General features: G+C 45.4%; 1 protein-coding gene across 1 annotated transcript; it reads left to right on the forward strand.

Annotated features, from left to right (window-relative positions):
• Positions 1-353: 353 nt before the first annotated feature.
• MSX1 (msh homeobox 1) lies at positions 354-2,430 on the forward strand. Its single transcript, XM_088539919.1, has 2 exons — positions 354-801; positions 1,997-2,430. The coding sequence occupies exons 1-2, from the start codon at positions 354-356 to the stop codon at positions 2,428-2,430; spliced, it is 882 nt and encodes a 293-aa protein (XP_088396045.1).
• Positions 2,431-24,418: the final 21,988 nt, after the last annotated feature.

Genomic DNA, 24,418 nt, shown 5'->3' on the forward strand with positions numbered 1-24,418 from the left:
CGAGCCGCCTCCGCCTCCCCCGCGCCCCGCGGCGCTCCCGGCCCCGACGGCGAGGCCGGAGCTGCCGCCGGGGCCGGGCCGAGCCCCCGCCCGGGGCCGCCGTCGGGGCCGCCGCAGCCAATGGGGCGGCGCGGCCGTCGCGCCGCAGCCAATGGGGCGGTGCCGCCCCGCCTCCCCGCGCGCTGGTTGGGCGGCGCCGCCGCCCGCGCCGCTTTATGAGGCGGCGCCGCGCGGCGCAGGGACGAAGCGCTCCCGTGGCCCCCGCGCCGCGGCCCCATGAGCGGCGGCCGCTCCTCCCGCGCGGCGCCGCGGCGGCAGCGACAACAGCGACAACAGCGACGGGCCGCCTCTGCATGGCCCCTGCGCGGGATATGAGCAGCGCGGCCCCCGGCGTCCGCAGCGACGAGCCGCCCGCCTCCGCCTTCTGCAAGCCCGGCGGCGGCGGCGGCCTCCCCGCGGCGGCGGCGGCCGCGATGGGCGGCGAGGAGGAGAGCGACAAGCCCAAGGTGTCCCCGTCCCTGCTGCCCTTCAGCGTGGAGGCGCTCATGGCCGACCGCAGGAAGCCGGGCGGCAGGGAGGCCCCGGCCGGCAGCCCCGAGGGCGCCGCCCGCGCCAGCCGCAGCCCCCGCCTGGGCGCCCTCTCGGCCGAGGCGCCCTCCTCGCCGCTGCCCCTCGGCAGCCCCTTCGCCGTCGGGGGGCTGGTGAAGCTGCCCGAAGACGCGCTTGTCAAGGCGGAGAGCCCCGAGAAGCAGGAGCGCAGCCCCTGGATGCAGAGCCCCCGCTTCTCGCCGCCCCCGCCGAGTAAGTGGGAGCCGCGGGCGAGGGGGAACCCCGGCGGGGCGGGCGGGCGAGCGGCACCGGGCCGGGGTCTCCTCGGGTCTTCCTCTACCCCCTTCCTGCCGTTCCCTCTCCTCGCCGCGACACCGAGGCGATGTCGAGATATGGAAACGCTTCAAACGGGCGCTGAGCGTTGCTCGGGCGCGGGGCAGAGCGGCCGCTGCCAGGGCCGCCTCTCGTGTCAAACGTTAACCGGGGAGAGGAAAAGTAAAAACAAAACACCACCACCACCAAAACAGGCCTTGCCTGCTCGTTAGCTTAACTCTGGGGCTGAAAACCATGCAAAGTCCGCGAGCGTCACTTGACCTCTTAACCTCAGAAGTGGTTTTAATTTTTGTTGTTGTCGATTTTTTCCCCCCTGAAATTGTCTGGAATTGTTTTGCAAGGACGCGCATATCTCGGGCTCCCGGACGGGCGGGCTTCGGCGCTGGAAACCGCTGTCTCGAGCGTTTCGAAAGCCCGGAGAGCTGCAATTCCCGATTTTTTTTTTTCCTGCTTTACTGCCGAGATGTCCAGCAGGAAAAAATAGCGGGCGGGTGGAGGCGGGCGGGGGGTGATAAAGTGCGGGTCGTGCTCCCCGTGCCTGCGCGCAGCTCCGCGCATCGGAGGAGCCGCTTTTCCCCCCGCTCGAAAGGAAACGTCCCGGGCGCCCCGCGGAACAAACCGCGGCGGCTTCTCTTATTTAGATCGCAAAGTCAACGTTGTTTTTACTAAATAAACCGCGAACGTGCTGAGGTCGAGGACCCTTAGAAATGTTAAATAAGAGAGGAGGAAGCGGAGGAGCAAGAGGTAGAGTGTGAATTCCGAACTCCTAATTAATTACGTGCTTAATGCGGTTCCCAGGGGCCCCATGAAGAGGGTGCGAGCCTGAGAAACGCGCCTGTTCCGTGTATTTTTCCCTTAATCCCATAGGAAGCGCAGCCTGTCCGATCGCGCAGGTGGGAAGAGGCGCTCGGGCTGCCGGGGCCTTCAGCTCGGGACATTCGAGGGTTTTTTTAGTGAAACCCGCCCCCGGCTCTGCCGCGAGCCCCCCAAACTGGCGAGTTCTGGGGACGTTTTGCTCCAAGCAGGACTTTATTTCCCACCGGGGCCACCAGTTACTTCGGGGATGGTTCCGGGCGCTGCTAACGGAGCTGCCTCTCTGTCCCCCTCCCCGCAGGGCGCCTGAGCCCCCCAGCCTGCACCCTGCGCAAGCACAAGACCAACAGGAAGCCCCGGACGCCCTTCACGACGGCGCAGCTGCTGGCGCTCGAGAGGAAGTTCCGCCAGAAGCAGTACCTGTCCATCGCCGAGCGCGCCGAGTTCTCCAGCTCGCTCAGCCTCACCGAGACGCAGGTGAAGATCTGGTTCCAGAACCGCCGCGCCAAGGCCAAGCGGCTCCAGGAGGCCGAGCTGGAGAAGCTCAAGATGGCAGCCAAGCCCATGCTGCCACCCGCCGCCTTCGGCATCTCCTTCCCGCTGGGCGGCCCGGCCGCCGTGGCGGGCGCCTCGCTCTACGGAGCCTCCGGCCCCTTCCAGCGGGCAGGGCTGCCCGTGGCCCCCGTGGGACTGTACACGGCGCATGTGGGATACAGCATGTACCACCTCACATAGAGGTGCCCCTGGCCCCTCTATGCCGCGCTCCCTCCCCGCAGCAGAGACTCCGGCGCCCGGCCCCACCGTCCGGCCCCGCTCCACTCCTGATGGCAGCATTGGGAATCAGGAGAAGCCCCAGGCACTGTGCCGGCTCCCCTCTCTGCATCCCACTGCCCCCAGCTGTCAGGAAGAGCTAGAAGAGCAATTGCAAATGGAGGTGGAAAGACAGGACTCTGCTCGCCCCTTCTCTAAGGCAGCCTCTCCTGTCCTGGCGTAGCAGCATGGGCTGTTACCTGGGTTAATTCCTGCATCAGTCCCTTTGGAAGGGGCTTTGTGTACTGTGTAATATACTGTATATTTGAAATTTTATTATCATTTATATTATAGCTATATTTGTTAAATAAATTAATTTTAAGCTACTCTTGTTTGATGCGATTGGTTCATTCCTTGCCCTGCCGGGGATGACACAAGAAACCAAACCTCGGGGGAAACGGAGTGCCAGGGAGAAGGGGACGGGACGTTCCGTCAGTGCAGCGTGACTGTCCTGGCTGCTCCTGGCACCCGCAGCTGCCCCAGGCTCCCTCTTCCCTCGCTGCCCCTCCGTGCAGGGCGCAGGACCGGGGGGCGGCTCTGGGCAGGTTCCCCAAAGGCCCCGTCCCTCGCAGCGCGGCCGGGGGCAGCGGCTCCTCTCCCCGCGTCCCGCAGGGGACTCCTGGAGGCTGCGGGATTTCGGCCCGGGGCCGCCACGTCGGTGCCGGCCCTCAGGAGGGGCGCAGGGCAGCCCGCAAGACCGGGCCGGGGGGGAGCGCGGCGGGTCAGCGGCAGGAGCGGGGCCAGCGCGGCCGCCGCAGGGCAGCGGGGAGGCTCCGCCGGGGCGGCCGCCGCGCCGGGGCCGGTCGCTCGCGGTGTGAAGAGCGGGGGCGGCGGGCGAGGGGGGCCGCGGAGCGGGGCGCGGAGGAGCCCCGCAGGGCTGCGGGCGCCGCGGGACCCGGGCCGGCACCGTCGAGGCAGCGGGCAGGGCGCGGGACCCCGCCGGGGAGGCGGCCGCGCAGCCCGCGGGCCCCGCGCTGAGCGGCTGCTCCGCGGGCGCGCCCCGACGTCCCCCACTCCGCTTCCCCCGGATTCGTTTCGCAACGGATCGTTCGGGTAAGAGACAGTGTTTTTCTCTTCATTTTCTTTCTTTTTTTTGGGGGGGGGGGAGAAGGGGGGTCTTTATTTATTTATTTCCCGCGTACTTTACCTTCAAACATCGGGGACTGAGAAGTTGGTGCTTGTTTCCCCTTTACTTTCTTTCTTCCCGCTTTTCTTCGCTGCTTTCATTTCCAGCAATTTAAAACGTTAAGGTTGAAGCAAAGTTAGAAGGAAAATAATTGCTGTAATGAGGCTAGGCAATCTTCTGCAGGCACTGTGGCTCCAGCGAGACTGTAGCTGGGGGCGAGGCGGGACTTTTATCATCTCCTAAATATCAATGATGCTTTCAATAACTCAGCGAAACAACATACCTGAACCCAGCCACTTTTTTTTCCAGCGCTCCCTTCTCTAATCCTTCTATTCTCATCTCTCTCTCCTTTTTGGCCTCCCAGTCTTTATTGGGCTGGGGTGGGGATTTTTTTTTCGGTGGGATTTTTTTTTCTGCTGTCTTTCTTTTCCCATCATTTCTTTTCTCTGTGCAAACGACAGTGTCTGCGCTCCTGACCCCAGCGCCCATCGCCCGACGGACCGGCAGACCGCGGCTGTTTCCCACGTTGTGTCTGGCAGAAGAGGCTGTAGATAAAACCTTAGCCTCCTGAGCGGCCAGACCGGGGGCTAGAGGGGGGATCTAACCGCGCAGGAGGCCAGGTTTATCCCGTAAAGAAACCCTTAACCTGTTGAGAGACATTTTTAAACAGCAAAACCCGCCTTGAACTACTTTCCTGCAAGCGCATCTCGCTTCCGTCCGCACCTTTGGGTGCTCCGGTGCGACAGCGCGGAGGCTCCGAACAGTCTGTGCACTTTCATCTTTCCGCTTCGCATGTTTTTATTTATTTTATTTTATTTTATTTTATTTTATTTTATTTTATTTTATTTTATTTTATTTTATTTTATTTTATTTTATTTTATTTTATTCTTTTTTTTTTTACATTTGTCAACTCGGGATGTATATTGGACGCACAGGATTCCTATTGAACATGTCTTTGCTTTAAGTTTTCCCCCTGACCCTTGGGCTAAAGTCCTTGGTTGCTCAATTAAACCCAGATGAGAACAATTAATAACTAAGTAATGACAATAAGTTGGGAATCACACGGATGAACGCTCCATGTGAATAGGAAAGGCTCACACAAAAGAGCAAAAAGGATTTGTCGGCTCTTTTTAAGGGGGAATTGGCTTTTCTTTTTTCTTGCCTCTGGCTTACCAGCAAATAAAACTCACTTTTGTGTCTTTGTCGCCTTAAGGATCTCAGTGGGCAGTTGGAAGTGAGAATGGCTGTTTTCCTTTCAACTTGAGGGTGCTGGCGCCACGCAGCCCCAAGGATAGAGAGTAGCCAAAGCAAAGTTTCCTAATAACTCCCGTCTCCCCCGCCGCCCCCCCGGGCCCTCCGATCCCCCCCTCCGCGTGTCTCCGCACACTCCGAGAAAGCCCCAGCAGACACAGGAGAGAAAACAGAGGGGCCCCCAGCACATCCGTGTCCCAGCCACCCCGGGCACACTCAGACTCACTGGGGCTGCTCCCCGGCCATGGGAAAGCCTGAGGCTGCGGTCGCTTCCACGGGGGGGAATTAAATTGCACGGTAGCCAGCGCAGAGCAGAGCAACGAGCAAACCCGTCGTGGAGGCGCACGAGGAAGGAAGCCATTTTTCTACTCTTTATTCGCACAAAAGAGCCCGACTGTAGCATGTGGCTGGCGACTGCGTTATGCGAACGTGAAACCAGCCTCTGAATGCAGTATTGCCTGTAGCCAACTCTTTGCAAGCTTTAAAAATCCCGAGCACCCGGCTCGGAAACGCCGCTGCATTAGGACAGGCGGATTTCAGGCCTGGGCAGAAAGGGAAGCAGTCGGTGTTTTTGCAGTTTAAAAGTAAGGAAAGGATCTCCATCAGGTCTAGCTGCAAAGAAGTGTACTGGAAAAACCTGCTGCACAAACCTTTGGTTAAACCGCGGATTTATTGTCGGCTCTGAATTTCTGGTATTTTCAGAGACTCTCCCACAATTTGCAATTCGGAGCACAGACCAGTGCCCTGCTCTCTCCAGAAGTATTTTCCATGGTGCTTAAGTGAATTAGGAGCCCAAATCCTGTTTTCTAAAGAGGACAAAGTCCAGCAAAGGAGAGTCAAGGATGTGTGAGAGCAGCCTGTCCTTCTCCAGCTTTGCGTTGTGCATCACAGCTCCGAGAGCTGCAGCAAAGCTGTGAGCAGCCTAACCTGCCCACTGCTCCGCACAGAGCAGAGCGGGAGCCTCCTGCGGCGCCCGGGCCGGGCGCTGGGGTCACGGACCCAAGACTAGCCCCGAGTGAGTCTCCTTAGCCACATCCAAGCCTGCTCCAGAAGACCCGGACTTGCGAGGTTTGCTGCCAGGTGCCTCCACAAAGGAACTGGGAGAATTAACATTAGCTCCCTGATATTGCCTGCTTCTGGGCAAAACATCTGAATTCGGGCATTTTGTGCACAAAGATCCTAATCGCCAGTTTACTGGGGACTCGAAGATAAATTACTCTCTGGTCTCTCCTAATTATACCGCTTGATTTTGTATTAAACACAGAACTGTGTGAAGAGAGCAAGGAAAAGCATTTGCCTAAACACCCTAGTGGCAGGACACTCCTCAGGGCGCCGGGTGGTTCAGATCGGGTCCAGCAGAGCAGGGACTGCCAAGCAGCCTCCCCTTGCTGGGGATATAACACCGGTGAGCACGCGGTGAGCTGCTGGATGTAGCCAGGGGGTTTCCTCCCTCCCTGGATCCCCACTGGGGCAGGATGATGTGGCCTAGGCATTTAACTGCAAGAGTCTGTGGCAGAAAGAAACACTTTTTCCTTGCCCGTCACAGTGCAGGATCCAAATACATACATATATATATTTACACGTATATATAAAAAAAAGCAGTGAGGAGGTTGCAGGTCACTGACATTCCCTCTCATTAGCTTTTAACCCTCCCCACACCTCTGTGAAGCACAGCAGTACCTGAGCAGTTTGCTCTGCAGCAGGGAGCCTGCAGACAGGGTGCCGTGGTGATGGGCCCCACAGCCCAGTGCTTGCAGGACTGGCCCGGGGCCTCCCGGGAACCTGCTCCCTTTGCCCTCCAGGCTCTGCAGTGGCAGGCGGCACCAGAAGCAATAGCCCCGACTCATTTAACTGCAAAGACTAAATTATAGCAGGCCGTGTGGAGATTTGATAGTGGTTTGTGTACAGCAATAAACCAGTCGGCGCTAACTCCAACTTCTTCACCACGTAGCCCCTTTCCTCCTCCAGGCTGGATCCTGTTGCTGCCCTGTGGTGATTAGCGGGAGAGCAGGACAGGGAGCTACCTGGATGCGCTCTCCCTCATGTGAGCAGGAATGTGCAAGAAATCCAGCGTGCAAATCTGCCCGTTTCATCTCAGGAAATGGACACAGTCAAGGACCTTGCTGCAGCACACAGTGAAACTCTTAATGGTGAAGTTAGAGCCAGCAAGCCGTCTGGTGAGGGTGCTCCTGGGTGCTGTGCATGGTCCACCCCAATAAATGTCTGATTCTTGGGCAGTGCAAACAACTTTGCAACCAAAATTGCTGGGGAAGGACGTTTCATAGAAACAGGGACAAAAACTGGGAGATGCTGTGTGGCTGCAAATGAACTTGCATTAAAGTAGGGGCAGAGGATGGAGTGATGGGCTCAGGGTGACCAGCACCAGGGAAGGAAGAAGATGCAGATGCAGGCACCTAGAAAGATGCAGCACAAACTGAACCATGTTTTCCTTGTCAGTGTTTTGTGGCCAACACAGACAAACAACTCTGACAGCAGATGCTGCTGCCCAGCGTGGGGGTAGAGAGAGGAGCACAAATGCAGAGCAGTAAGGCTAAAAAAAAAAGTCTAGTTGCTTTATGCTGTTAAAGTATTTCCATGCTTGGGAATTGCCAAAAGAATTATTCCCATTTATATGAGCAAATGATGGAAAGAGACTTTCTGGGTTGCTGCGACCTACTCCTAATATTGCTTCAAGCTTGTACAGGCTGGTCCTGAGGAGCAGGTGCTCCTCACACACTGATCCCTGCAAGCTGTGAGTGCTTCCCAAGCCACATGAGCCTTGGACTTGCTGGGAAAGCCATGGTACAAACACAAGGAGAGATAGTGACCTGCCATGGATGCTGTCGACCTGACCAAAGAGTTTTATTTCTGCAACATTCTCCACCCTCTGTTCGGATAGGAGGTTACATAAACAATAAGCACCGAATTCTATTTATTAAACAAAAAGCAGGGTTATGAAATGTGATATGTGCACTGAGAGATTGGAACAGACATGGAGAGAAACAGGAGTCTGTGGTATTCAAAGCACTTTAACACTTCAAGCTTCAATTGTCTGGAATTCTCTCTGGAGGACTGGAGAGCCCGCAGACTTCGCACCGAGATGTTTCTAAGCACCTTTTAGCTGGGGACCCAAAACTGAGTATCCTGCAAGACCCTCATCAGTTGAGAGCTTTTAGAGCCAGAAGGCAGCATGACATCCCTGCAATCGTATCAGATATCAACTGCAAAGATATAAATAGCAATTCAGATGCAAACTTTCTGTAGTGATTAACACAGCTAAGTAACTTTTCCCACATCCTTTTTATAGACACAACCTAAGTATTAACCAGGTGCCCAATATCTGTATTTGGTGAGTTTAGGCATGAGCTTTTAACTCAGAGTTTTAATTTAGACATTATTCAGAGAAGTATAGAATGACTGTATACTGATCTGCAGCATCTCTAGTTGAAAGACTCTTGAAGAAATCATCTATTTAAAAATCTTTGACTGCCTTTTTGTTAACTTTGATGCCTGAATTAGGATGAACTGAACATCTTTGTTAGCTCTGAGCTCAAGTGCTGATCCGTAGAGAACTCTTCCTTTAGCTCAAGAGGCCAAGAGGTCCCTCCTAAATAACTGCATTTTTAAAGAGCACTCTCAAAATCAATCCTAGTCAAAAACAATGGAGAGAAAATAGAAAGTTGGATAAAACTTATAATAAAATCAGAAAGCTGAGATGGGCATGTAACTCCAAACTATTCTTATTTTCTAAAACACCAGTCTGAATTTCTTCAGTGTGGATTATTTTTCCTTCCTCAAAGATGGCTTTAATACCAGCCAAGTTTGGAGTTTCTGATGACATTTATTTCTGAACTATGTATGTACGAGAATTTTACTTAGGATGGTTGGAGACAGTGATCTTTTTCAAGCTTGTATAATGTTTAACATGACTCAGTTTTCAAAATGAAGAGATGCAAAACATTGAAGAATGCCCAGAACAAGAATGGGCATTTCTATTTCATAAGGAATTTGTTTGGAAAAATTATATGGAGCCACTGGAATTAGAATCTAAGTTTATCTTAAGTGTGCTGGGAGGGAAAGTTGTATTATATGAGACAATTAACCATTGGCTTCGGATCTGGTCCAAAGCCCAATAAAGTCAGTGGCGTCTTTCCACAGGCTAACAGGCTTTGGATCTGACTCATAAACTATGCAACTCCTCAGAAGATAATAGCTCAGCATTGCTAGTATGACAGTTAAATATAGCCCAATGTTTGTAACTCTGTGTGTTCGTTGTGAATGGTTCATTTAAAGCCATAGTTAAGATTGGGTTGCGCTTTTCTGTTTAACTGCTGTGTGTATGTTTATATTTGTATGCATGTACATGTAAAGATAGATGTCTGTGAATGTGTGAGCACATATACAACTCATATTGTGGAGAAGACTGAATCAAATCCATGCATGTGATGGTGAATATCAGCATTTACTACAGTAGATATCACCACTGCCATATATACACTCTGACAGATCTGAGCGTCCACTTTCAAAACCAGCAGCATCTGTTTACATTGAACTGCAATAAAAACTGAAGGAGACATCAGTTAGTATTAGAATTTTATCTTTTCAATGTCCAGAAACGGTTTCTGTGCCTTTGATGTAGGCTGTCAAGCACTACTGGAAAATTGCATCTCTCTCATTACCGCATTCAGCGCAGAGGAAAGGGCACAACTGCCTGGCAGCGCTCATCAGCGGGGACCCTGCAGGGACTCGCCTTTTGGGGACTGATAAGTAAAGTTAGCTCAGAGTCAGAAAACAGAAAAGCAATCCTTGCACAAAGAGGGAACAGAAGGGCCACTATTTTGGATGATCTTACACGAGTCGTGCAGCCGCTCTCTGCTCTGGTTAACCCTTGCCTCCGCGGGCTGATCACTGCAGGCCCAACTCCTGTGGCTTCCTCCAGACTTTAGCCTCCATTGGCCACCAGTGGCCACAGCACCACCACTCACACAGGCACGGGCAGGGTCAGGCCTGCAGTGACTACCTGGTTAACCTGAGAAATGGCTGTATGCTGGTGTGGTTTCACATTTTGAGCAGTCTGGGTCCTGGCCTAACTGCTCAGCCTGTGCAAAGGCCCGATCCACATCTCTTCCCTTCTGGAACAGGGAGCCATCTGGGACCTCTTGGCTGCATGTCACAAAAAAATTTACAGCATTTTTAATGCTGGGTCAGTGACTTCATGAAATTTAGAGTTGCGACCTTGCTGACAGTGACAATATGGAGATTACCGGGAGGGATGGTTAGAAATCCATAGGGGACTGAAGTCTGAAAGGTGACAATGCCACCAAGAGTGTCGCTTTCTGTTTCACCAAGCTCTTTGTAGACATGAATAGCACTTTTTGTTTAAGGTGTATACAGCAAGGGAGAGGTAAGGGTGTACTGGGCTTACTCATGTTATTTTCCTCCCGTACAAAGTAAAAGTAAGCACCTGAGCACCGTACATATTACATATAGGAATAAAAGACCCAGTCATGTGGCAGTGTGCTTCCTAACCATGTACCAAGCAGAAAGCTCTTCTAACAGGACTACACTTTCTGTAGCAACCCCCGGCATCTGGAGGCAGCCTCCAGAGCTGAAGAACCTCCTGGAGCTGAGGGGATGCATGAGAGCCACATACAGCTGGAGGGAGGTACTCGGGGAGATGATTTGGAGCACAGAGCCAATTATGTGAGTGACGAATGCTCAACAAAAGGGAAGAAAACCCACAAACCAACTAGCGTTCACTGAAGCTGAAGGATAGTCCTGTGGATGAACAAAGGAGTCCCAACGTCTTCTATGTAGAGAGTGTCAAACGCAGGTGGATGGAGGTAAAGAAAGAAAAACACATCTGTAAAGATATTAACGCTTACAGCAAAGAGCAGCAAAATTTGTGCAACAGACACTGGGTGCATTGTTTTGTGCCTGGCAGCAGCATTTATTTAGTCAGGGCAAAATAAATACAAGAACATTAACATTAGCAAACCAGCTACTTCACTGGCAGTTCATAAGGAGAATCTCCAGAGTGCTTAATGTTGCCACAGCCCAGCCCAAGGGAGCTGAAGTATTCACATATGCATATATGCATTTTAATATGGAGGAGAGGCCAAAAATGGAATTACCCAGGCTTTTCCAGCTGCGTGGTGTCAGCATGGTGGCAGCGATGCAGATTCTGCTTACCCTGGAGCACAGGTAAAATACAAACCGAGATATGTGAAAAGTTCTCTGCCTAACAGGAGCTATTGAAAACCAGTTGGGGCTTCTGGGTTGGGCTGCACAGTTTCCTGGATACGTAACAAAAGTCCCTGAAAATGAGAAAGGAAGCACCTACCTGACTGACTCGCAAAGCACAGTTCAAAGCTGCAAGCAAAGGTGGGGGAGCAGCGCTCGCGTTGCACCCGCTCCCTGGGAAGATCTGGATCCAGGCGCTTAGGATCTCTCTAACTCTAATATGGAAGGTAAGGGAGGGAACCAGCAAGGGAGGAACCGTGACTTTGCTTTAACCTTATAGGCACTGGTTATCTAATGTAAAACATGTAAGTAATTTCTGGGCATGGTCATGAGCATCTCCCCGAGTACGTACTCTTTAGAGGTGCCTGCTTCTCAGCTGCTGATCACGCTGTGATTTTAAGCATCTGCCTTAGGTGCAACTTGAGAGGCCAAAATGAATGCTCTTTAGACAGCACAGTACCAGCATTCGGGGTCCAAAGATGGTAGCTGGATGTGGCCACAATTTTAAAAACATATTTCTTGTGTATAGTTATTGCACCTAAGAAACCACTCAAAGAGGTAGTCAGGCATAGAGACCTATCCTAAGCTCAGTATAGTTCTGAGCTCATCTTTCTGTTTTATTCTACCTCTACATTTATTATCCATTTTTTATAGGTAGGCCCTGTGCATCTTTGAGCCCATATTTGTATTCATGCACTAATGATTGACTATAATATCGTTGTTAGAACATGCAATAACATGTAATTGCTTTTTACTATGTATTCATTTGCCTTTTCTTCTAGATGAAAATTTGTATATGTGTTATATTTGGCTTCAGTCCGGCAAACAGTTGTGCCCATGAATAACTTTACCCATACTAGGCGTTCCACGGATCACAGCTCGTCTCTCACCCATTTAATTCTGTGAACTTACTTATGCAGTTAAAGTAGTCGTAAGCATATGTGTTTGCTGGATCAGGACCTCTACTTGTAAGTTTGATGTTTATAATTAATTTAAGAAAGCAATACATTTTAATTAAAAAAATAGAGGAAGTAAATCCTTGGAAAATTGTAATAAATTTTTAGAGCTTCACTTATTACTGCAATAAAATTTACCTTGACTTATTAATTAATAACTGTTTTTTAATTTGACACTCTAAAAATGAAATAGCATTGACACATGATACTAAACCATTTTATAAAACTATATAGCTATTATTTAATAATTTAATATAGTAAAGTAACCACAAAACTCATATTTGATTATATAGGGCTTCTTTTTTTAACAGCATAACAAAGTAAGAGCATTTTGGAGAATGCTGTGTCAGCAGAAGTTGCCATTTTATGCTGGTCTGCTCGCTAACATATAAACGCCTCGGGCTTTGAGCCTAAAATCTTTGCCAAACAGACACATGGTTGTATCAGCCCACTAAATATCCTGGAACACAGGCAGTTCGGGATCTGGGCCTTAGATATGAAGATAGATTAGGGTCAAAACTGTTAGTGTAAAACAGTGTTTTATATCGCTCATCCATCAGAAACTGTTACATGCCTCCTTAGACAGGACTCCAGGTGTAGTGATCTGTGATGGACACATTAGTTGTTTCCTGAAGGGGAACTGGTTATCACTCAAAGAGAGGCCACAGGTTGTTTTTCTCTAACTTTTACATTGTCTTCACCCTAGCTGGGGAAATGGCCCACATGTAGCTCTAAGAAGGAGGAGAACTGGTAGGATCTCAGCTGTGGAGATGCAGGCCAACCAGCTCAGCTCTGGAGAGAGGGGGTGACTTTGCTGTGAATCGTAGCCCGTTTCCCAAAGGATGCTTCTTAGGGATGTGCCTGTCTTGGCAGACATTCACCAAAATGAAGGATGCATGTGTGCCCAGAGCACGCATTGGCTTGGAAGCCTCCGTGGCCGCCCTTGGCTCTGGTCTTGTCCTGCTCCTGTCTATGTGCTCTCTGGCCCTGTCCTGTGCCTCAGTGCTTGGTCACTTTACGTGCCCAGCTTCCTTGGGCCTCTTCAGCTCTGGGTTCAGTTTTACACTTTACCTTGCAGAGCCAGACCAGGTCAGCTTTAGCAGTTTCCAGTGATGCCTGCTCCCATCTCAACTCAATTTCCACTCCCAATTCTGATATAACTTGGTGCTTCAAAGTGCAGCTCTGTCCCCAGAAAAGAAGTTTCCAGGATTAGTTTCTCTTAGCTCAGTCCCCCAACTCAGTATCCTTTCTGTCCAGCTTGCTTGTGGCACTGGCATCCCACACACTTAAACACCTGACATGGATTTCACTGGGGGCTTCTGTGAATGAGGTGGGCCTAGAAACCCAGCAGGAAAATCAGATGGAAACAAATGTTCACAGCTCTCTAGAAATTGGTGTCAGCTCCCTGATACAGAGGGTTTTACAGCTCTATAAATCAAGCTGAAAATGTAACCAGAAGCCCTGTTAGCTTTCTGTTTCTTTTAGCACATCCGTTTCTTGTAAAATTCCGATTAGAGGGACTGGTCTCTGTAGAAATCTTTCACTCTGAACCCAACAGTGCTATAAATCAAAGAACTACAAATCACCACAATTTGCAGATTCTAGGTTTCATCATTTTATTGCTTTTGGAGAAGTTATGTAAATGCTTTTGGACAATAGTGGCCTCTACCTCTCCCATCATATTCTGAGATGATACAATAAATAAAAACATTTTCTGCAAAATAGGCATCTTCTTCAAACAACTAATAATATATTATTTCTCTAAATGCCTATGTCAAGAGTGTGTTCTCATATGAAGAATCTCACCAAAATCATTGAGATTTCTCCCACAAGTTGAGGCTACAGGAGCATTTTGTTGTTTGGGTAGCATCAGAAACAGAGCAAAACTTTCCAAGAGTTTCTGTGAGGAGGCAGAAATGTGATTTAGTGATGATCAGGTGAGTAACACCATTTATGACTCTGCTGCCCCAGCAAAATGATGGTCATATGCTCTAGCAGGCAGAGATTTCATCATCTCCAAGTATGAATGACAAAACTGTTTTCAACAAATTTTGCCCTCCCAGTGACAGTAAATGCAGTTTAGGCCAGCAAACTCTAGATAACCCTGAGCTGAGTCACACAAGCCTGCTCAGCAATGCATCAGATTCAGCAGTGGTCACAGCTTTGATTCAGTAAGCAATGTGAAAGGGAAATCGTTAAGAGGAATGTTTTTAGACGAGGCTTTGTCATGAATCAGGTTCTGTGCAATACTTTCACAGGCTCCAGGATTGTAAGTATCTGTCAGTTTTAACTGCCTACTTCCAGAAATGTCAAGTGCAATGTCATCAGTAGACCTGTATCTTCTTAATGTAACAGATTTCTGTTCACCATCCTAGTCACATCATTACTCAGAAAATACTCCAAGCTCCTGTTAACTCCCATGGATCAGGGAAAAGAATACCATACAAGGAAAAATGGATTTAGATACAAACTGAATGCATTATAGTCTTTCTTTTAGACTTAGGATCCCAGTGATAGCATGCCGGTAATCAGGGGTGAATATAATACCTGCGGATTTTGTACTGCTATAATTTATTACTTGTACAAAGTTGGTATCTGAGAGCTCTGGTCATGGACCACGATGCCTAGTGTGCTAGATACTGTGCCAACACAGAACAAAAACATGGTTCTTGCCAGTGTGAGCTCATAAATCTTTGCCTTACCTTTATCAGGACATCTGGAAGTTTTCATTGCTCATCATAGTCAGATAATACATGTTGTAAGGAAAAAAGTTCCAAAGGCTCAAGTAAGTGTTAGCCAGCCGACTCTCGCTGACCCTCAATGGGATTTTTAACGCTTATCTGCTCATAGTGCCTTTGAAAAGGATCCTTAGACAGCTAGGTGATAAGATCACATTTTTTAAAAATTCCTTTAAATACTGGAAAATATTTCAGAAATGGAACCTCTTTCAATCATTCTTTCTGATGTTGCTAACTTTTAAATTCAGTTTATTGATTAAACAGTTTTCAACTCTCAGTTTTTTATCTTGTAGCCTGTAAAGCTAATTAAAGTAAATACATAGAAAACTGAGTTCATTTTAAAAGCTGTTTTAAGATTCCTCTTTGTGCATGAGTTAGTGTTACAGTAGGACACCATCTGCTGTCCAATTGGAGTCCAACTGCAATTGGCTCAAAAGCAAAATGTAATATCCTAGCTATAAAAATAATGCGACTTGTATTATCTTGGTAATGCCTTTACAAACCAAATTCCTTATCAGATTTGTGGCTCTGTGTTATATTTTCTTTATGACATCTGATTGAATTTGCTCTTTTTTATCTTTATGTAGTGGAAATACATTAAAAGAGGATTTCTTCATGCAGCCATATATTCCCTCTTTTGGTAAAATGCCATCCAGGTACTTAGAGTGTTGGAAAATTAATGCTATAAATGAAAATAAATAGTATTTCTTAAAACTTTGTAATTGCAAATAAATTGTGCAAACCTTACTGATTAGTTCTAATCAAAAGCCAGCACAAGAGAGACAGCCGAGGTGCAGGTCTTCTCAGTCTGCTTTTGTATGATATCTTCATGTCCCCATGAAGTTCAACAAGGGCAAGTGCAGGGTCCCGCATCTGGGGAGGAATCTGCAGAGAAAGACCTGGGTGTCATGGTGGACGACAGGTTGACCATGAGGCAGCAGTGTGCCCTTGTGGCCAAGAAGGCCAATGGGATCCTGGGGTGCGTTAAGAAGAGCGTCTCCAGCAGGTCGAGGGAGGTGATCCTGCCCCTCTACTCAGCCCTGGTGAGGCCGCATCTGGAGTATTGTGTCCAGTTCTGGGCTCCACAGCACAAGAGGGATGTGGAGCTGCTGGAGAGAGTCCAGCACAGGGCTACAAGGATGATCAGGGGCCTGGAACATCTGCCCTATGAGGAGAGGCTGAGGGAGCTGGGCCTGTTCAGCCTGGAGAAGAGAAGGCTGAGAGGGGATCTGATCAGTGTCTATCAGTACCTCAAGGGAGGCAGTGAGGAGGATGGTGCTGGCCTCTTTTCAGTGGTGGCCACCGACAGAGCTAGAAGTAATGGCCGCAAACTGAAGCACCAAAAGTTCCACAGGAACTTAAGGAAAAGGTTGTGGAGTCTCCTTCTCCGGAGATCTTCAAAACCCGCTTGGACGCAGTCCTGTGCCACGTGCTCTAGGTGACCCTGCGTGTGCAGGGGGGTTGGACTAGATGACCTCTAGAGGTCCCTTCCAACCTTAACGATTCTATGATTCTATGATTCACAGCTCTTGCAAAAGCATTTGAGGCCTTTATGATCAAACTGCTGATAAGTATTAATTATAAAGAAGATTTCAACAGAGTGGCAGCTTTACAATTATAAACTGCACCAAGACTATCCACTTAATTTTCTTAGGCCACTGAATTGATCACCAAGTGGCAACAACTTTGGATTACTGTCAGCTTGGAGCATTTTCAGATGGCAACCTTGCTTTGAGAAACTCCATAGTTCTTTACAGTTCTCTTCTTTGCAATAAATTGATCTCAAGGTTTGAAGGTAGATTGACTTATGTCTATTGATAAACTATGCAAAATGATCAGCTTTTTGTATAATCAATATTTTCTGAATTTCTGCTCTCTATTTTTTCAAGAAATAGAGAAATGTTACTTAAAATGCTAGGAACTTAGTTTTCTACTGCTCATAATGTCAAAACTTCTGGATGAGGTATTCTTTATTACTATCCTGTACTATAAACGCCATGTAGAGGAGATAGGGATGTACCTACTAAACTGCAGTTTGAGTGAGTACAGTAAAACTAGGCCAGAAATTGAAACAAGTTATTCAGGAAAAGGTCGTTATGTTTGTATATAGACTACAGGCCTCAAAAATGTCCATAGGGGATCACAGTCTTTAAATTCCTCTCTTATAGCAACATAATGAAAGCTTTGGGTTAAATGACAAGTTTAGGAATGAAATAGCCTTAAGTCCTCATCTAAGCCAATTAGTGAGTGATTTTCATGCTATTTTCTAGAGAAACATCTCTTCACTCCCTGTATAGGAAACCTCAGTTTGCTGTTTCAGTCAGCAGACATGAATGTAGGTCTCACTTTGTAGTATATATAACCATATCTGAGCTCCTAGGAAGATAACTGATATTAATCTTTTTGTCTGCTTTTGAGAATCATCTAGGCATTTCTACTAAGAAAACAGCTCCTGTTGCAGGGCAAAAGTTGGCCCATCTACCAGTCACTTCTCTTTTCCATCTTCAAGACTGTCTATAATGGGAGTAGCACAGAAAAAACTGAGCAATAGTTTATCAGAACTAATCATAGCATTTCCAGTCCCTTTAACAAGACTAAGCTGATAGTCTGGGAAAATACTTGCAGAACAAATTGCACACACTTCTGTCTTTCTTAAGTGATTTGTTCATGTATTTGGTACATTTGCAAGGCAAGTTAAATCACAGAGAAGCTTGAAATTGCTCAGGAAAGAAGTACGCTAAAGTGTGTACAAAAATGTTAGAAGTAAGGAGGAAGAGGATGGAAATATGCTGAAGATGTTTTTGACACATTTTTCTTTACATAAAAAACTATAAATAAAATTGATCCAATTGATGTCACTGAGCCATTTCCATATTGCTTGAGATCACACAGATGCATAATGATCTTAAGGTCATTGCAAAATGCATAAGTATGTTTTTTCTAAGTTAAACAGGCATTTTGGTATATAGAGAAATACTTGCCTTGATTCAGCTTCATTGCTGTGGAAGAAAGTAATAAGTATATCTATTGGAGGATATGTATTACTCCTTGGGTTAAGAAGCTACAGATTATACAGCAATATTTAACTGACTATGAACAGATTGGAGAACTTTTATAAAGTAGACTAAGGTCAATTCTAAAATATAGCTATTGCACATAGTTCAATTATGGTAACTGTATTCCTCTCATTTTTGCCATTTGTCTGATTCAATTTGCCATTGTCACTTCAACCTTTGTGACTAGCACCCAAGTTTTGGTAGAACAGAATTCTCCCAGATATGTTATTCTGATGGCAAATCTTGTTATTTCATTGTTATATTTATAGTCCTGCGTGCTGTGGATACACGTTTTTCTGTATAAGTCATTTGCTATCTGGTTGCAATTTTCAGTGTTGAATAGAGAAGGCTGGTGGAAGATGCCCTACATGCTTCAGATATGTTAGAGGTTCTTCGGGAAGGAATGGAAAAAAGTACTCTTCTGCTGTGCATAAGCTCAGAATTGGTGATTTTAAGTTGTTCAAGAGAAATTTGGGTGGGGTAGTAGGAAAAAAATTGTCATGGTGAAGACTGAAGATAGACAGAAATAAATGGCCTAAGGAGACTGTGCAACGTCCATAGTTGTAAATACTTTAAGCAGGCAAGCATCTGTCATGAAGAAATTATAATCTGATCCTGCCTTTGGATAGGAGAAGTGAGGGTAAACTAAATGACTTTTAAAGATCCTTTTCATTTTTGGTGGTTCTGTATTATTTCTTTTTTTCCATAACAGTAACTGTGGCTACCACAGTAATTGCTACAACTTTTCTCCTGGCTTGGAGGTATAAGTGCAGTTCCCAGGCAAAGAGTGACTGCTGCCTTCCTCACTTACCCTGCCCGGACCCAGCATCAGCCGATGGCCAGGTTGGTGCTTGACCCTGTGTGAAGTCAGGTGGCCCAAGCAGGCTAGGCTGCTACAGCTGCAGTCCTCTGGAGAAGGGATTGGAGAAGGTGTGTGCTGCAAGGAAGACTCAAGCAGGGCCGATCTCTTATCCTTCTCTGTCAGTCCTTCCTGCTTTAGCTGCCCTTCTCTTCTGGCTGTAGATGCTCCAGAGGGAGCATCAACCCCAGGGCTTGTCAGCACGGGGAAGTGTCACCAGTTACTCCTCTGCAATGGTTCCAGTGTGGTTATATCACTATTATGCCTCTTGGGGAGACTTTAGTTCTGTGATAAGAATAGTTTTTTTTGGCTTCCCTTAAATGCATTTGGTTTTCAAACGGACATAAGGGGCTAGTGCCCATCTGAACATAGCCAAGGGCTTGTGTAGGTTGAGCCACTGCTACATGGTTTGACTTGCGTCATGTCTAACAACATTCAACAGTTGATTTGCTGTTTCACTTGTGGGTCTATGGGGAGCAGTCCCTTCCTGGCATGCACCTCATCCTGTTCTCCATGTCTGCTTCCCTTATCCAGATAGCTTCCTTCCTGCAGCAGTATTCACCAACCTGCAGCTTGTTTTGAATATTTAATTGAAACTCAAGCAGTGTATCATATTAATCCTGTATGCAGAACTGAATTTTGTCCAATTTGAGTGATCAGAGTGAGGTTCATGGGTTTTGGAACAAAGTTGTCTTTCAAGAGTGTTCATTAAGCATATCTAACCCTGAGACACACTCAGCACTTAAAGATGAAATAATTTTGTAAGTCCTTTCAATATGGAAGTATGGCATATTTTCATACATTAATCCCAGACCATCAACATAACATGTAAATGAGCTTCATATGTTTCTGACTAAATCTCTGCTGTTCTGTGTTTTTCCAAGAGAGGCAGCATGAGTTGGCCTGTATACCTCTGCAGAAGGAGCTCAGTCTTTGCAGTGTCATAGAGCACATCACTTTATATAATTAATCTGACCCATATCCCATTTACTTTCCTTGATGGCAAATCCTGAAGATGAGAGATATGAATAATATGCAAATCAGGAGTGGCCATGGAGTTTGAGTTCAATGTGGCGATCGTTATATTTGTGGGCACATATGACCACACAGTGCCTGAGCACGTAAGTAAGACCCCCCACATGGATTTGTTATGGTCAACAAGCAAATGCAAAACTCAGAACCAAGCTATTCATTTTCAGCAGCATCCAGTATAGGTTATGTGAAATATTAAAATATGTAATTTTAAATGCATGCCCTTTATTGCTTTATAATTAAGAAACCAGATCTTTTCCCACTGACTTTCCATGCAACTTTTCCCTGTTCTCATATCCCTTGTGGCTCTTAAGTATGCAAAGGCACCAGTATTAAAGTTTATAAGATATTTATATAAATCAGATGGTTGGTGAGTATTAAATCTGATTTTTCTCAATAACCCGAGGGGGAATATTAAAATATTAAAATTGTTTGAATTTTTAAAGCACAAATGGGCTTTTGAATAGTTTAGGCCAAAGCCTCAACTCGTGTACACAAATATATACTGGCTAAGGATACAGCCCTTGAAGTTTTAATCTTGTTATTCACATCTACCGAGACAAATGGCAGGCTTAGTAAAAAGCCTGCTCCCCAAAATCACAAACAGATCAACACAGAAAAAGTGAGTGTTTTTTTTTTTTTTGTCATCAAAAGATTTACAAGGACACATATCTTTTTCTAAATAACTGATGTCATAAGGCAAAAATTACAGTTAAAATCTCCTTTATTATCAACCTAGGGACCTTCTGTATTCCAGGATTATTTTTTATTTTTTAATAATTCTGAACTCCTTGAAGCCACACATGAATTTCCCATTTCCAGAAGCCTTCTTCTCAATCTCTTAATATATCACATTCCAGGAACACGTCTTGTTATCAGCCATGTTGTTAAGACAACACCTATGTTGTGGGCCAATATAGCCATAGTCTCTCTCTCTCTCTCTTTTTTTTTTAATACATGAACTACATTTGCCTTGAGGAAGACGTGTTATTGCTTCTGAATTTTGCAAGAATATGTGTAAAATAGCTGGAGGAGAGGGAGTTGTTTAGGCAAAAGGAATGTTTGCTGTTTGCTTTAGGCTCTGATTAGGTCAATGCTTGGGACAGAGCTATGCCTACAAACCTGCAATTACTGTTAGGCTGGGTTTTTTTTTTTTGGAAAAAGGGATTTCTTTGCCTACTATTTGACCATTTTATTGCAGGACTGATGAAATATATATATTGTATATACATATATGTATAAAGTAAAGTAAATAACAATGTACTTAGACTTCATACTACTAATTTTTCCTCCCATTAAGAAATCAGTCTACTGGTCCAGATACTGTTACACAGAAAGAGAGATTTTGCTGTGAGAATGGAATACTGGGATCAGAAGAAACAGGCAGCATTATATCTAGAAAAGCAAAAAGTTTTGTTGTAGTAAGATGTTTTAATATTTGTACTTCAGATTTCTATCCATACTTAACATCCCAAAATGAAAAGCAAATATTTTGGAAGAAAGAGAGAACTAAATCCTTTGCCTCTTGAGTTAGTACTTAAATGAGTTCCTATTACAGTTCTTAAGAATTACTTTTTTTGGAATGCAGCAATCATGGCAAAATAAACACAAACATTTAAAATCTAATCATTGTAAGATTATTCCTGAAATTTTTAATATCTTGGCCTTTCAGTTTTCTGGTAGAACAGCTGCAGTGCTTTTGAATGGTTAGTTCTTAATCAAATGGTTGAAAAACTCCTGAGAAGTGATTTGTCACCTTATATAACAGATTTTTAAAAGTAACCCAAGAGCATGTGAAATTAGGCTTAAATGCTATTAGGATAAAAGCTACTTCAGCTACTGGTAATCATCATATGTGTATTTGCACTCCACATATTTACATGAAAGACAGATCTGGACATGTTTCAATTACCTTTTCAACATATTTCTGAATACACTTAATGCTTTGAAAAATGTTACATACATATATTACCAAAAAAAAAAAAAAAGAACAAACAAGTGAAAAGTACAAGTGAAAACAGCATGTCCATCATCATTATTATTGTTGGCCCTCATCAAAAAACATCTTGTTAAAGTAGATTGGTGAGCTTTGTAAATTAAATGTGAATGAACACATCAGATCATTCAGTTCATCATGACAAACTGGGCATTCCTCCATTATATTTTATCTGTAAGGAAATAGAAATTCACTAAGTCATGACAGACACCTCTTTTCAACCTTACATGCTGTTTTCCTCTGATTAGGTCTCCACCTGACTTGATTACTTGTCAGATGTTCTCAAGACATATTCTTGTTCCTAACTATCAGTGTTTGTCTGCCTAGATTACCTTTAGATCAAATTGCTGGACTTCATGTTACTAAACAAGAAAAAAATGAACACTGGGTTTGGATGCAAGTTCCCAACGATACATTGAAAACCTTGCTGAATTTGTCTTAGCTTCAGTGTCATTTATAAATCTCTAATAATCCTCTCTGAAGATTCAGCAGGAATAATGCAGGTGAAGAGAAGCTTCACAGAACCCTTCTGAAGGCCTCTTTGCATTGACTGTACAGAAATCATAGAAAAGCTAGTAAAACATTCTTCTCTATCCCCAAGAGGAAGACACTTATAATTTAAACCTACTAAAACCTAAACCTAAATAGGTGCTTTTCCTGCCTTATCATACTTGAACCTGTTTTGCCAAATCAAGACCAGACAAATAAAATTTACTTGTTTGTCCTGGAATATTTTGTAATGTAAACTCATTATACACTTCAGACCCAGGCAGGCAAATTTTGTTCTTGTTTGTAGCACCGTAAATCTAGACCATCTCTCGAAGCAGAAAAGTTATCTGGAAGACCTCACTCATGTTACTTGTAGAGATGTGTACCAACTACTATTCAAAATAGCAATGTGGTTCAGAAACAGGACATCAAATTGGGGTCACAGGCCATGAGCGTTTTTGTCGCATTTTACATGAACATTCTGTGACACCCAGGCATATTTAAATGAGAAAACTTCATGTAAGGTTAGATATTTCATTTTGTAATGAAACAAAAACAGATTTTTTTTTCAGTTCAAAGCATCTTAAATAGTGTGCTGCATCCAGTAGAGACTTCTGCCTCAAGCCAGTAGAGAGTACATCTTCAGCATGTAACTGAGGATTATGTGCTGCATTGCCAACAAGTGGCTTGAAGGGGGTTTAGGAGCCAAAGGGTGCTGGAATAGCAGGGGCAAACCTGGTAGCTCTGAAGGACCTGATGTATTTGGTCCATAATGCCTACCAAGAGTAGTCCTGTCTATCCCACAGACTGACCCTAAGAGTGCTAGCTAGAAAACACATTCAGTGAGCAAGGTAATAAGTAAGCATCATGGACAACCACTGGTTTAATGCTTGAATTTGTCTCCTGGCCCTGTTTTATTACGCAGCTTAGATAGAATCCTTTCAACCAATACTTTGGTGGTGCGTTTGTATGATAAAGAAAGTGGCTACGTTCTGATGTTCTTCATCTTCATACATAGGCAAAGGTACAGGATGTCTCTGGACAAGAGATAATGTATGGAACTCTAGTAAGTAAGTGAGGAAAAGAAGTTATGGAAACTAAAGTGAATCAATTAGGCTCATGCTAGTATTATGCTTCTAAATACCTGGGGGGGAAAAGAAAGTTGTTATGAAAACATGATGCAGGTTGTTCTCTTCAAAGATTTAGCATTCTTATTACTCAGAAGAGGAAATGCAATCAACAGCATTTTTACATTTGTAAAGAAACACAACCGTGGGCATTTTCTGTCATTTTTTTGTCTGTGTGGGAGACCAGACTAGTAGTCATAATGGTTTCTTCACCATCTTTTTGACAAAAACTTTTAATGTCAATTGAAATTGTTATATCCGTGCACAGTAATGAATGGCAATGGATTAAGAAGCCAGTTGAACATCCCGTAGAGTTTTCCTCAAAAACCTTATTCCAGTACCAGTGAACATTAGCTCATCTTAATTTATTGTGTATTAGCAAACATTAACTTATGACCAGCTTTCCAAGTCATTATGCATTCAGGCAGACAAGACAGACAATATGATATCGTTATGAGCACTACTACTGACATAGGCCATATGGGAATTGACAAATATTATAGCAATTAAAGCTTTATATTTTATATTTTTTACTAGTATAACCACAGCCTACAGAAACTACTTTTTGAATAAGCCAGACTCTAAATCATTTTAGGCTTTTTTTGGACTTGGGTGTGTTAATTTTCCTTTATGTCAACGTGACTCTTGGCTTCTCTTGGTTATTATGTATTCAAGCTTGTCATCATCAGAAGAATAAACAAGTGACCCAATTCAGCTTGGTCTTCACCTTTCACCTATGTAAAATTTCAAAAGGAGACTCATTGTTTTTGCATGTGTTGTAACCCTGTAATTATGAAGAAATTCAGTAGCAAATTACTTCCATGGCTTTTCCCCTCCATTCTCAGCAGTTGAAAGCATTCCTTCAAGAGACATTAACTAGTCTCATTTTTCCTGTTGTTCTGAGAATAATGTATTAATGAAAATATACAATAAATATTTTCCTGGAAGAGAAAAACTGGTAAAGTCAGTGGAGGTAAATCATTGTCCATTATCAGTTACAATTTGACATGCATTCCTTTTATTGCTAAACACTTCATTAA

The sequence above is a fragment of the Tinamus guttatus genome, unplaced genomic scaffold, assembly GCF_059628265.1.
Source record: "Tinamus guttatus ecotype Peru unplaced genomic scaffold, ASM5962826v1 Tinamus_guttatus_pri_ptg000052l, whole genome shotgun sequence".
Classification (NCBI taxonomy): Eukaryota; Metazoa; Chordata; class Aves; order Tinamiformes; family Tinamidae; genus Tinamus; species Tinamus guttatus.